This window comes from Bubalus kerabau, chromosome X (genome assembly GCF_029407905.1).
Source record: "Bubalus kerabau isolate K-KA32 ecotype Philippines breed swamp buffalo chromosome X, PCC_UOA_SB_1v2, whole genome shotgun sequence".
NCBI lineage: Eukaryota > Metazoa > Chordata > Mammalia > Artiodactyla > Bovidae > Bubalus > Bubalus kerabau.
This window is the reverse complement of record NC_073647.1, coordinates 61,600,677-61,614,455: the sequence shown is the minus strand read 5'-3', so window position 1 is coordinate 61,614,455 and position 13,779 is coordinate 61,600,677. Positions and strand designations below refer to the sequence as shown.

The window sequence follows — 13,779 nt, the reverse complement described above, 5'->3', positions numbered from 1 at the left end:
TCATGTGAGATGCTGGGCTGGATGAAGCGCAAGCTGGAATCAAGGTTTCTGGGAGAAATATCAGTAACGTCAGATATGCAGATGACAGCAGCCTTACGGCAGAAAGTGAAGAGGGACTCAAGAGTCTCTTGATGAAAGTGGAAGAGGAGAGTAAAAAAGTCGGCTTAAAAATCAACATTCAAAAAATGAAGATCATGGCATCTGGTCCCATCACTTCAAGGCAAATAGATGGGGAAACAATAGGAAGAGTGACAGACTTTATTTTCTTGGGCTCCAAAATCACTGCACATGGTGGCTGCAGCCATGAAATGAAAAGACACTTGCTCCTTGGAAGAAAAGCTATGACCAACTTAGACAGCATATTAAGAAGCAGAGAGATTGCTTTGCCAACAAAGGTCCATCTAGTCAAAGCTTTGGTTTTTCCAGTAGTCATGTATGGATGCGAGAATTGGACTATAAAGCAAGCTGAGCATCGAAGAACTGATGCTTTTGAACTGTGGTGCTGGAGAAGAGACTTGAGAGTCCCTTTGACTGCAAGGAGATCAAACCAGTCAATCCTGAAGGAAGTCAGTCCTGAATATTCATTGGTAGGACTGATGCTGAAGCTGAAGCTCTAATACTTTGGCCACCTGATGTGAAGAACTGGCTCATTAGAAAAGACCCTGATGCTCAGAAAGATTGAAGGCGTGAGTAGAAGGGGATGACAGAGGATGAGATGGTTGGATGGCATCACCAACTCAATGGACATGAGTTTGAGCAAGCTCTGGGAGTTGGTGATGGACAGGGAAAGCTGGCATGCTGCGGTCCATGGCGTTGCAAAGAGTCAGAAACAACTGAGTGACTGAACTGAACTGGGTAGCTCAAATGGTAAAAGAATCTGCTTGCAATGCGGGAGACCTGGGTTTGATCCCTGGATTGGGAAGATCCCCTGGAGAAGGGCATAGAAACCCAGTCCAGTGTTGTTGCCTGTAGACGTCCATGGACAGAAGAACCTGGAGGGCTAGTCCATGGTGTTGCAAAAAGTTGGGCATGTCTGACTGGCTAGCACTTTCACTTTCTTTCATAAAGATTAAGATGATTTTTGGAATTTCCTTTTTATGATTCTTTGTGTTTTCCAAAACGAATGTGTATCATTTGGCATGAGATTTTTTTACAATTTTTTTTTAAATCCAGGTCTCAATTTTTCCTGTGAAACTATGAATATAGGCAAAATTAATAGCTAAGGCTTTTAAAAATATATGTCTTTTGATAAGGGCTTCCCAGGTGGCACTAGTTGTAAAGAAACCACCTGCCCTATGTTGCTAGTTACATTTTGCTGAAGAAATGCACTTGGATCACACTTTCCTTTAATAAGCCTTTGAAATTCCTTTTGAAAAATTCAAATTGTCAAATTGAGACAGAAACCCAAGTTCTTATCCGTGTAGCCAAAAATGGAATCCATGAACACACAAATACTCATTGTATCAAGTAAATAGGATCTATAAAAAGAAGGAACGTACATAGCTCTCAGAATAGACACTAAGAATGGGTAAAGTGTCCCCCTCAAGGTGGGACTTACAGTAGTTTTCATATCCTTCCTTAAATCACATTATTTCTAACCAATCAGTTTGGTGGTCAAGATACTTAACATCTTTATGGCTTCTCTTGATCCTTGGATTAAGTCACTACCCTTTTTCATGCCCCATGGCCATTTTATCATTGACCAGAGGTATGGGTTTAGGATTAATGATCACCAGTGTTTTTTTTTCCCTCAAGTATATGGAACAGAATTTAATTACTGCCATTCCCTGGGTCTGAGTGCTGATAATTTATGAGACTAAAGACACATTCTAGGAATTCAGGACAATGAAGTGGGATGTTTACTAAAAACAAGACTAGATCTCAGAGTTCTACACTGACTGCCTAGTAATTTCTACCTCAGAATGATCCATAGTAAAAACCAGGACAGACCCATGTAAATCCAAAATGCATACTTGAAAAGGCAGCACCTTTTAAAAATAATAATTTTATTGAGTTATTTTTGGCTGTGCTAGGTCTTCATTGTTGTGCGGGCTTTTCTCTAGTTGCAGTGAGCAGGGGCCACTCTAGTTGCAGCGTGTGGACTTCTCACGCAGTGGCTTCTCTTGTTGTGGAACCAGGCTCTAGGGCACAGGCTCAAATTGCTCCTGGACCAGGGACTGAACCTATGTCTCCTACATTGGCAGGTGGATTCTTTACCATTGAGACACCAGGGAAGCCTGAAAAGGCAGTACCTTTTGTATGAACTACATTAAGGCCCAGTTATGTAGCATATGGATTTTAACATCAGACCACAGAGACTTCAAAGTTGCAAAGGCAAATGAGGCATCTTGTCTGAAAAGAAGAGAGAACAGAAAGAAAGAGGAGGAAGAGGAAGGGAAGAGAAAGAAGGAATAAGAAGGGGAAACAGAGACACAGAGATTGAAGAGAGGAGCAGGAAAATCTGCATATATGGCTTCTCTGCATCAGGAGAGTGACTTATCTTTGGGAAATTTACAATGTGTATTAAGCAAATGGTGGACCATTAAGGTAATAATTCACAATAATAGAACCTGAATCTATTGATGCCTTATTTAATGCAATACTAAAAAGTTAGATTATATTTTAATTAAAAAATGTGATATTTCTTAAAAATGATTTGGAATGGTGTAGTTCAATAGAAAGATAATGTAAGCCACATATCTAATTTTAAATTTTCAAGTAAACTCACTTGTAAAAGGAACAAGTAACTGGTTAAATTAATTTTTATATTATATTTTGTTTAACACATTATATCCAAAATGCTATCATTTTAACACGTGATCCATTTAAAATTAACAAGATATTTTATATTCTTTTTTTAACAGTTTGATTCATTCTAGTCTAGTCTTTTAATAATCATTTATATACATTTTTAATAAAGTAAATTCTTTTTCTATACTATGTGTTTGAAATCCTGCGTGTGCTTTACACTTTTACCCATCTCAAATTGCATTAGTCATATTTCAAGTTCTCAATAGCCACATGTGGCTCATGGTTATCATATTGTACACTTGAGATTTGCAACATAAAAATGTCTTGAGTCCCAAATTAGGCTGAATTCCACTCATTTACTGAACCATTACTCTAAATTATTTTGAAATGCAGTCAATATGGATTAGGGGCTACAGACTGAAATGCCTCTAAGGGCCAGAGAAATAACTATGTAATTTGAATAAGAAAAGGTGGGTACCAAAAGTTAAACTGGAATGTGTCTTTCTAAAGAACTGAAGCCACTACTAAGTTCCCTCTAGTAAATTGGTGCAAGAGAATGCAGGCTGAGGGTTGACAGACCTACTGATTTTTTTATGGAAACCTAAACTCTGGATTTACCAGACCGCCTTACCTGTCTCCTGAGAAATCTGTATGCAGGTCAAGAAATAACAGTTAGAAATGGACATGGAACAATGAACTGGTTCCAAATTGGGAAAGGAGTGCCTCAAGCCTGTATATTGTCACCTTGCTTATTTAACTTATATGCAGAGTGCATCATGAGAAATTCCAGACTGGGTGAAGCACAAGCTGGAATTAAGATTGCAGGGAGAAGTATCAATAACCTCAGATATGCAGATGACACCACCCTTATGGCAGACAGTAAAGAGGAACTGAAGAATCTCTTTCGATGAAAGTGAAAGAGGAGAGTGAAAAAGTTGGCTTAAAATTCAACATTCAAAAAACGAAGATCATGGCATCTGGTTGCATCACTTCATGGCAAATTGGTGGGGAAACAATGGAAACATTGGTAGACTTTATTTTCTTGGGCTCCAAAATCACTGCACATGTTGACTGCAGCCATGAAATGAAAAGACGCTTGCTCCTTGGAAGAAAAGCTATGACCAACTTAGACAGCATATTAAAAAGCAGAGACATTACTTTTCTGACAAAGGTTTGTCTAGTCAAAGCTATCGTTTTTCCAATAGTCATGTATGGTTGTGAGAGTTGGACCATAAAGAAAGCTGACGATAGTGCTAAGTGGAGTCCAACTCTTGTGATCCCATGAACTGTAGCCTGCCAGGCTCCTCTGTCCATGGGATTCTCCAGGCAAATACTGGAAAGGGTTGCCATTTCCTTCTCCAGGGGAACTTCCTGACCCAGGAATTGAAGCTAGGTCTCTCCTGCATTGCAAGCTAATGCTTTACCAACTGAGCTATACAGGAAGCCAAAAGAAAGCTACTGCTGCTGCTGCTGCTGCTGCTAGTTGAGGGCTTAAGAATTGATGCTTTAGAACTGTGGTGTTGTGGAAGACTTAAGAGTCCCTTGTACAACAAGAAGATCAAACCAGTCAATCCTAAAGGAAATCAGTCCTGAATATTCATTGGAAGGACTGATGCTGAAGCTGAAGCTCCAATACTTTGGCCACCTGATGTGAAGAACTGACTCATTAGAAAAGACCCTGATGCTGGGAAAGATTGAAAGCAGGAAGAGAAAGGGATGACAGAAGATGAAATGGTTGGATGGCTTCACCAACTTGATGGACACGAGTTTGAGGAAGCTCCAGAAGTTGGTGATGGACAGGGAAGCCTGGCGTGCTGCAGTCCATGGGGTCACAAAGAGTCGGACACGACTGAATGACTGAACTGAACTGAAACTCTGGATTTCCTGTGTAATTTCTCAATTATTAAATATCAATGATGATTAAAAAATTGAACAGTACTTTGTGCAACAAATCACTTTCACCAAATGTAATCCTTTTTGGGGCTTCTCAGATGATTCAGCAGTAAAGAATCTGCCTGCAATGCAGGAATTCAGTCCCTGGGTTGGGAAGATCCTCTGGAGGAGAGCACAGCAACCCACGCCAATATTCTTCCATGGAGAATCCCATGGACAGAGGAGCCTGGCAGGCTATAGTCCATAGGGCTTAGCAGGCATGCATGCAATCCTTTTTATGCCAACTTTTGACTAGTGGGATCAATACATACTTTCAAAAATCCACTAATTCTGTTAAGTTTGAAACATTAAGCTAGTCAGTTTTAGTGACTAAACCTTTTTCTTTTAATTTTACATGTGTGTTAACATTAACAGCTAACATTTACTGGGAGAATAGCATATGACAGGCATCTTGTTAAACACTTGCCACATTTTACCAATAAGAAAAATGAAGCTAGGAAATTGACCAACTTAGTATAAGGTCACAAAACTTGTGAGTGATGAGGCCAGTACTTGAACTAAGGTCTGCCGGACTCCAGTCTGTGCTTTTACAAACACACCTTAAATCACCTGGGGGTATCCATGTCTAGGTAATTTACCAATCACTCTCTTTCTCTTTCCCTCTCTCTCTCTCTCTCACACACACACACTCATACACACACCCAGTCTCTGTCTCACACATACACGCGCACGCACACTCACATAGACATGCACACATACTCCTCCAGTCCTTTTTCTCGTATGTGCTGCCTCGTTTTATCTTTCTCTCCTTTATGCTCATCCTACATCTCTTTTTCAAAAGACATTTCCTTTTCCCATTTTGATCTTTAATTTTCCTTGCATAGTACTGTCCCTGTTTTAACCACCTTGGTAAGGGAGACTCTTAGCCAGTGGTGTGCTGAAGCTGGCTCTTAATGGCTCAGGACAGCTAGTTGTGCATATATCTTCTCAACTCTACATTAAGTGTCATCATGTTGGTAGCTGAAAATTAGCTTAGTAGGAGTATTTACACAGTGGAAACAGGCTAACATAAATGTGTGTGCATCTGTGCTCAGTCGTGTCTGACTCTTTGAATCCCATGCACTAAAGCCTGCCAGGCTCTTCTGTTCATGAGATTTCCCAGGCAAGAATACTGGAGTAGTTTGCCATTTCCTTCTCTAGGGAATCTTCCTGACCCAGGGATCGAGCTCATATCTTCTGTGTCTCTTGCATTGTCAGGTACGTTCTTTACCACTGAACCACCTACTATGAATAGTTTACTGGAAACCTAGTTGTTTAATAACATTTAGTTTATCAGCACACCACTGGCTTTAGCACTGTTTACATGTTTGATTTTTTCTGTCTGGGGATCACTGTAGGTATTAGGTAGCTCATCTGCCCATCTACTTCTCCCTTTGGTTTTGTACATACCATTATTTTCTGGAACCCAAACTTTTACATTATCTGCTTAGATTATTACTACATTGATTCATAGTGTGTGTGATGCATATGATTATTACATTATTATTATTACTATATAGTGTACATTGTGTGTATGATTATTATATTATTATATAGTGTGTGTGGTGTGTATGATTATTACATTGATTCATAGTGTGTGTGGTGAATTTTACTTCTTTGACATTCAGAAGACAACTTTATTTTCCAATTATGAATGAACTGAAATTACTTTTTATTCTTCTTAAAGAGATTTATTTTTAGTATTGTGAAGGTGTGTTAATTGATATCTTTTCTGAATGCATTTCCCCACTGTGACAGCTAGATATTATGGTCAGAACTCACTTCAGCTCATTTTGCATTACTTTTTGTCCTGTTTTTGCATGTTTCCTTCTCTCTTATGCCACATTTATGCCATCTATTTCATAGTTTCCTTCCTTAAAGTTTTTTAAAGTGTTCTTGGACCTCTGCCTGTTTTAACCTCAAGTGTCTTAAAGAATCTCCCAGACTCTGCTTCTTATGGGCATATTATTATTATTTTCCTTCCTGAAGCATATCCATGGTCCTGCCTGCATTGGACAACTCCCAAATGATGCTAATTGGAGTACTAGATCTTCTCAACATTTTTATTACCAGATTCACAGATAATTTCTTGTGTTATTCACAGAGATGGAAAGCCATATTCATTGCCTGTCAAGTTGACCAATTTAGAACTCCCAGAGGGTATCCACATTTTCAAGATTTGAGGTCCAGTTGACTCACAAATTATATTCTCCGTGTACTTATTTTTTTTCTTTTTTCCTTTTGATGCACTACACAGATCGTGGGATCTTATGTCCCTTACCAGGGATTGAACTTGGGCCCTGGCAATGAAAGTGCTGAGTCCTAATCATTGGAAATTCCCATTCTCCATGTACTTGTATTTGTTATTGTTGCTTAGTCGCTAAGTCATGTCTGACTCTTTGTGACCCAATGGACTGTGGCCCGCCAGGCTCCTCTATTCATGGGATTTCCCAGGCAAGACTCCTGGAATGGGTTGCCATTTCTGTCTCCAGAGGATCTTCCCAACCCAGGGATTGAGCCCACGTCTCCTGAATTGGCAGGCAGATTCTTTACCAATGAGCCCTCGGGAAGCCTAATGTAGTTACGTTAGTCCTCCAAATTTTGTTTCTCGAAAAAAACAAATGACTTCTTAATAACATACTCTGTGCCTTATTCAATTAAAGTAGATGATAAAATGGTTTCATATACTTGTTTTTTCATCCTGTTCCTTAGTCCTACCTTTCCTCCAATTGTAATTCCATAATAGAAATTTTTTTGCAGATACTTACCCAATCACAAGAGTGATTAGTAAGCTGATGATTTATGCCTGCACCTTTCCAATATTGTCAGTTTGACCTCTGCTTTCCTAGCCAATGCTTTTTTTCCTAAACAGATTATTTTGACAAATTTGACTAAGTATAACTGTTTTCCAAGATTTCTGCAAAATACAAGTGTCAAAATCTCAGATGACTGTTTTGGTTATGAAGTTATCTATGTGATTCCCTTCTCCAACCCTGATGCTACCCTATATTTTCATTGTATTGCTAAGTCACTTCAGTCATGTCTGACTCTGTGACCCCATAGACAGCAGCCCACCAGGTTCCCCGCCACCCGCCCCCGCCCTGTCCCTGGGACTCTCCAGGCAAGAACACTGGAGTGGGCTGCCATTTCCTTCTCCAATGCATGAAAGCAAAAGGTGAAAGTGAAGTCGCTCAGTCATGTCCGACTTAGCGACCCCATGGACTGCAGACTACCAGGCTCCTCCATCCATAAGATTTTCCAGACAAGAGTACTGGAGTGGGGTGCCATTGCCTTCCCCCATTTTCATTGTATAGAACTAATTTCTTTCTTTACGTTTGCTGATTTTCAATATCTATAGCCTCAGGTCTATGTTGGCTTCAGAAGTTATGAGACTCTTTCTTAAGCATACACTTTTGTCAGATCCCCAATAGAAAACTTTATATTAGGTTGTTCCTGTCATTTGCAACCTGACAAGGTCAATAGTGCTGCTCAGGAACCCAATTTATTTTTTGTTAGTTTATATAGTTTGTGGTTAAAAATTATGAAACCATTGGAAATTTGAACCATGACCGATTATTAAATAATTGTTTTCCATATTTACTTGTGATTATGATACTGTGGTTATGTTTTAAAAGCATTATTACCCTTTAGTGAAAAGCATTATTATTCTTTAGCGGACTTCCCCAGTGGCTCAGCAGTAAAGAATATGCCTGCAATGCAGGAAACCTGGGTTTGATCTGAAAGTTGGAAAGTTCCCCTGGAGCAGAGCATGACAACCCACTCCAGTATTCTTGGAGGACTAGGACTGAGAGTCTTAGTTCCTTACTGTCTGTTGGCTGTAAGATACTCTCCGTTCTTTGCCATATGGGTCTCTCCAATATAGCAGCTTGTTTCCTCAAAGCCACTAAGGGAGTAGAGGACAGGGAGAGAGTCTCCTAGTAAGATAGAAGTCATAATCTTCTGTAACACAATTACAGAAGTGACATCACATCACTTTTGCTGTATTCTATTGATTAGAAATAAGACTTAGTGGTTTTGCCTACATTCAATAGGAGAGACAATTAAACCATGGAAGCTTCCCTGGTGGCTCAGACAGTAAAGAATCTGCCTGTAATTCAGGAGACCTGGGTTCAATCCCTGGGTCGGGAAGATTCCTAGGAAGAGGGCATGGCAACCTGCACCAGTATTCTTAGCTGGAGAATCCCATGGACAGAGGAGCCTGGTGGACTACAGTCCATAGGGTCGCAAAGAGTCAGACATGACTGAAATGACTTAACATGCATGTGTGCATGAATACTGTATCTCTGGGTAACTTGAAATCTACATATCTTTCTGTCAATGAGAATTTTTTATGTACTTCTATTGCATTTATAAGCTCACTCTAGAGTTCTTTGGATCTGGATGTATTTCTTTTCTGCACAAGTAATCCATATGCCTTAAGACAAATGTAGTTGAGTACAAGGAAAAAAAAAATCACCCAATATCCCACAAAAGAGAACCACTGTTAACTTTTTAGTGTATATACTTTCAATTTTAATTTTTATATAGTAAACCTAAAGATCTTTTAAATTTTCTCCTGCTTTGCATTTTAATGCTTCTTTCCACCAAATTCAGATATTCATCTTTATGTTCTTCTAATTATTATGGTTCCTACTGAAGAACTGAGATCATAATAAGTATATACACACTAGTAGCCTTTTAGACATTAATATGCACCTGAATCACCAGGTAAGTTTGCTAAAAACAGAAGTTCCAGAGCTCCATTCAGTAGATTTAGATGGGTACATTTTTAAGAAACTCCTCAGGTGATTCTCACACGGGTGGCTGATGATCATAGTTTTAGAAACACTAGGACATTATTAAATGAATCCAGTGTTCCTTTAGGAATTGCAAATAATCTCTTCTAGAGAATTGAAGCTACATATCCAAGATTATTTTATTCAGGGACTGAATGAGACAAAAACTCAGAGCTCTTGATGCAATCATTATTAATTGTATTTTGCCAAGTGCCTACCTTATGTCAGGCAGAATCACAAACTGACTAGCAGAAAGTGCAGCCCTGAAGGGGAGGAAGGATGCTGGACTGGGGATATCAATCTTTGGGGACTCTTGCTAAATATTTGAAGGGAAAATCTGAGGGTAGGGGGAAAATCTCAGGGGAAAATCTGGGGTTCTTGCTTAATATGTGGAGATGGGGAAAAAATAGGTAAAAGCACAGCTCAGACACACCAGACCTTGTTTTACAGTCATGTGAAGCAAATATAGCTCCCAATTTGTAAAGAATTCCTGGGTTTATTCATCAGGCTTAAAGATTCAAATTTCATAACCAAGTCTTTATTAAGTGACTCTATGGCTCTCATAAAGTCATTAAAAATAATTCCACATCTTCTCAAACTACAGAAATTATAAAAGACATCAACCCATGTCACAGAAATGAGTCCCTGTATTAATCTTTCAGTACATTAATTTCAGCATTTTTCTCTTTATGTATTAGATAAGTATTAAATTTGAAATAAAAAAGAATACATACAGAAATTGCTTTTTTAAACTCTTTATTTACTTCACAATATATAATAAGCATCTTGCCATGAAACAGGTAAAATTATTCTGTTAACAAAATCTTACAGACTGGGTCAAAACATTCATCTAGAAGCTGGTAATCTGAGACCCACCAGATATGAGTGGCATCAAAAGGTTTATGACAAAGGTACATCATGAACATGTAAGTTTAGGAAGTAAGTGTGTCTCCCTATTAACATCAGGATTTAAGGCATAAGGCAAAACTCATCATTATGTTCATGGTGAGGGGGGTCAGTGCTAACTGCCTGCAAACTGTGACTCAACTGCTTTTCCCTCAGCTTTTGCATGAGTTGTCTCATCTCTTCCCCAATCCTTTCTATATTCTCTTCTCTCATCCTCGCCTGTGGCTTTCCAAGCCTCTGAGTCATGTCCCATCTATAATGTAGAATGGGCTGCCTAACACGGAACCGTCTGCGATTTCCTCTAGGTACACAATATTCACCAGCTCCCAAAGAGAGGGCCAAAGGCTCTCCTTTATTAGCATCTTGCTCTTTTTCATCCTTTTTTTCATTTTCTTCGTTGGCATTTTCCATGGTGAGGTTTTTCAGCACTTGTTCCTCTTTGGGCATCATTGCTCCTAGAAGACAAAAGACAAGAAAAAGCGACTGCATTTTTGATGGATAGATCAGCACCGAGGACAGAGGCCTTACTAGACATTTTCAGAGGTCTAGATATCATGGTTTTCTTTCTTTCTTTTAATTTTCACACCTGAAAGGCTTCGTGCATCCTCTAGGGGGCCCCCAGTCAGAGCCCTCCCCGTTCCTTCTCAGTTCTTTCCCCTCCCTCCTCCCAAACCCACCATTTTCCCTACAGATCCATCCCCTAGGCCATTTCAAACATCAAAATGGAGGTCGGGGCATGGGGAAGTTGAGAGGGGGTATTCTGCACTCCCTTACGCACACTGTCCCCTGCACCGACCTGAGCCTATCCTTGCTGTCTCCTCCTCGTTCCGATTCCTGTTGCAAAGTGAGTTGCTGCAACACTTGACACGTAGACCAGCAGACCTAAGTGGATGGAGGGAGGGAGTACTATCATCAAGCTCTGGGTGCCGAACCACCGCTCCTCCCCTGCCCCCGCCGCCCCCCGCGACCATCGTCCCCCGCCCCACGGCCAGGTGCCCCATCCCCGCCCCACTCCCGGGTTCACCACTGCCCTGCAGAAATTCAGAGATGCTTTCCCATCGCAGTTGCTCTGCTGCCCTCCCTGGAACCCTGTTCCCCGCCTCCCGCATGCCCACTCCAGGGGGCCCCTATTTCTGTTCCCAGGAAAGCTGGGGTGTGGAAACAACTCGGCGGGACTCTCCACGCTGAACCCCTGCGCGGGCCTCTAGGGTTGGTTGGCCACTGCCTCCCTGGCGTCAGCGCGCGGGCCCCGGGGCCCTTACCTGCTCCACTTGCCGCGGGCCCGATGCCAGCCCGCTGAGCTCAGGGCAGCGGGGAGCTGATAACCAGACAGGAGTGACGCCTGCACTTAAGGCTGCATCGCTCTGCAGCTCGCGGTCACGTGAGGGCCCCGCCTCATCGCCGAGCTCGCCTTCCGATCCCCCCTCCCCCAACCCCCAATAGGACCCGTCCCTCCACCTCTGCACGCAAAAAACTCCCAGTCCACACAGCTGTGTGCTAGGCCCTGGGCTCAGCTCAGTCCTCCCCAATCTGAGACCCATAGGTGGCCTCGCTGCCCTATCTTTGGGGTTTGACCTTCTCTAGGTACAATGGAGTGTCTACATCTCCCAACCACTCCAAGGCCTTGGTATTAATTTTGGCCTTTTCTGCTTTTTTTTTTCTCTTTTTCTCCTTAGCTGTATATTGACTTCCTACTAATTTCTCTTTATTTCCATTTTAAAAATCAGTATGTCTCAAAAAAATCCTGAGAATTAGGAAATTTCATTTTTGAAAGACATGTTTCAAGCTGGGGAAGTAAAAGAGAAAAAAAAACTCATTATTTATGTTCTCTTGCACCTCACAGAAAATATTTTCTGTGGACTCCACACAGCTTCATTTTGAGAACTTTCTATTGTTTCATGGAATAAAAAACATGGGGGAATCTTTCTAAACAAACACAGTTGGTGTTTTGAAAATGATCTGTGAAGTTAACCTTCAAGCAGAAGTCTGCTTGCCAAATCTTGGCTATTTTATGTGAGTAATCTACCTTTTTTTCCCCTTTTGGGACAGATTTCAAGTCTTATTAATAAACATTTATATTTTATTCTACTATAATAAACATTCATTAAATATGAAAAGCATTTGCTGGCAATTGAAGTCATCTGCTGAAATTTAACAGTTATTATTAAAGATGGTTTTGAAGACCTAAGCAAAGGGAAGGGCCTTGAGGCAGAAGCAGGTTGAGGGATACAGAGATAATGGCCTCACCCCATCCTGTCAAGAGATTGGGAAGGGACTGGTCTTCCTGTTGTCACATTCCAGAATCTCTCATTTCCTACATTCAAGCTCCTGGCAGTTGCTTACTCCGAAAATATAGATGGACAGGTGACCAGGGTCTTGACCTGAGTAAATTCCTTTGGCTTCTTCCCTCCATTTACCCCCCCAAATCCAACCTAGAAACATATCTCCCAGATAGTTGAGGTAAGCTAGATGGGGCTCTTCTACACCTCTGTGGTGGAGGAGTCCAAGAATTGCAGAAAAGTAAGTGCTATGGAGAGAACCACTGTAAATTTCCCCATTCTGGACATTTTATATGAAATGTCCAGAAAGGGGAAATCTACATTTTTTTTTATAAACCATATAATATGTGTTCTTTGGGTGCTCTCTTCTTCATTTAGCATAATGTTTTCAAAGCTCATGGCAACATATGATTAATCATTTGAGGAGCTGACAAATTGTTTTTCAAAGTCGTTGACCATTTTACATTCCTTCCAACTCTATATGAGAATTCTGAATTTGCCACATCCTCACCATGTATTGTCAGCTGAAACTTTGTATCTACTCATATTAGTGGGCATAAAGTTAACAATGTGAAAGCTGTGAGTTCAGTTTTATTTGAGGACCATAGCTGGGAGACAGCCTCTCAACTATCTCTAGGGAACTGCTTTGAAGATGTGAGAAGTCAGTATATTTATGATTTTCATGAAGGAGCTATGTGCAATCAAGCACAAATCTCAGTAGAAGGTTGTTGCTACTCACGAGGACCAGATATCTCTGATAATGATTTTAAATGCTTTGCTAGGTATGTGAAGATGCAAAAAATCAGGTTCATAAAACTGTCTCCCCCAAATATTTAATTATCTGAAGGATCTGAAGGCCTATTCTGCCAGTTTTCCCAGAGCAGAGAGTACCTCATTCCTGAGCTCCTTGCAGGATGTGTTCAAGGTCAGTGACTGCAGGAGCTAAGTGACTTCATTCTTATAGAACTAGATGGTGAGTGACCTATTTTTGTTGTCAGTGCTCCTACCCCTCCTCCTCTTCCCACTCCATGGTAATAAATTCAACCATGTTTTGGGAGGCATTTCATGACTATTTTATCCCACAGAGCTAGGAATGCTCATTCCTAGGTCAGGCA

General features: G+C 40.7%; 1 protein-coding gene across 1 annotated transcript; it reads right to left on the bottom strand.

The window, feature by feature from the left end:
* Positions 1-10,239: 10,239 nt before the first annotated feature.
* On the bottom strand, positions 10,240-11,770 carry LOC129639413 (protein BEX2). Its single transcript, XM_055564555.1, has 3 exons — positions 11,648-11,770; positions 11,182-11,267; positions 10,240-10,840 (listed from the first exon to the last, which is right to left on the bottom strand). The coding sequence occupies exon 3, from the start codon at positions 10,833-10,835 to the stop codon at positions 10,449-10,451; it is 387 nt and encodes a 128-aa protein (XP_055420530.1). The 5' UTR covers positions 10,836-10,840; positions 11,182-11,267; positions 11,648-11,770; the 3' UTR covers positions 10,240-10,448.
* Positions 11,771-13,779: the final 2,009 nt, after the last annotated feature.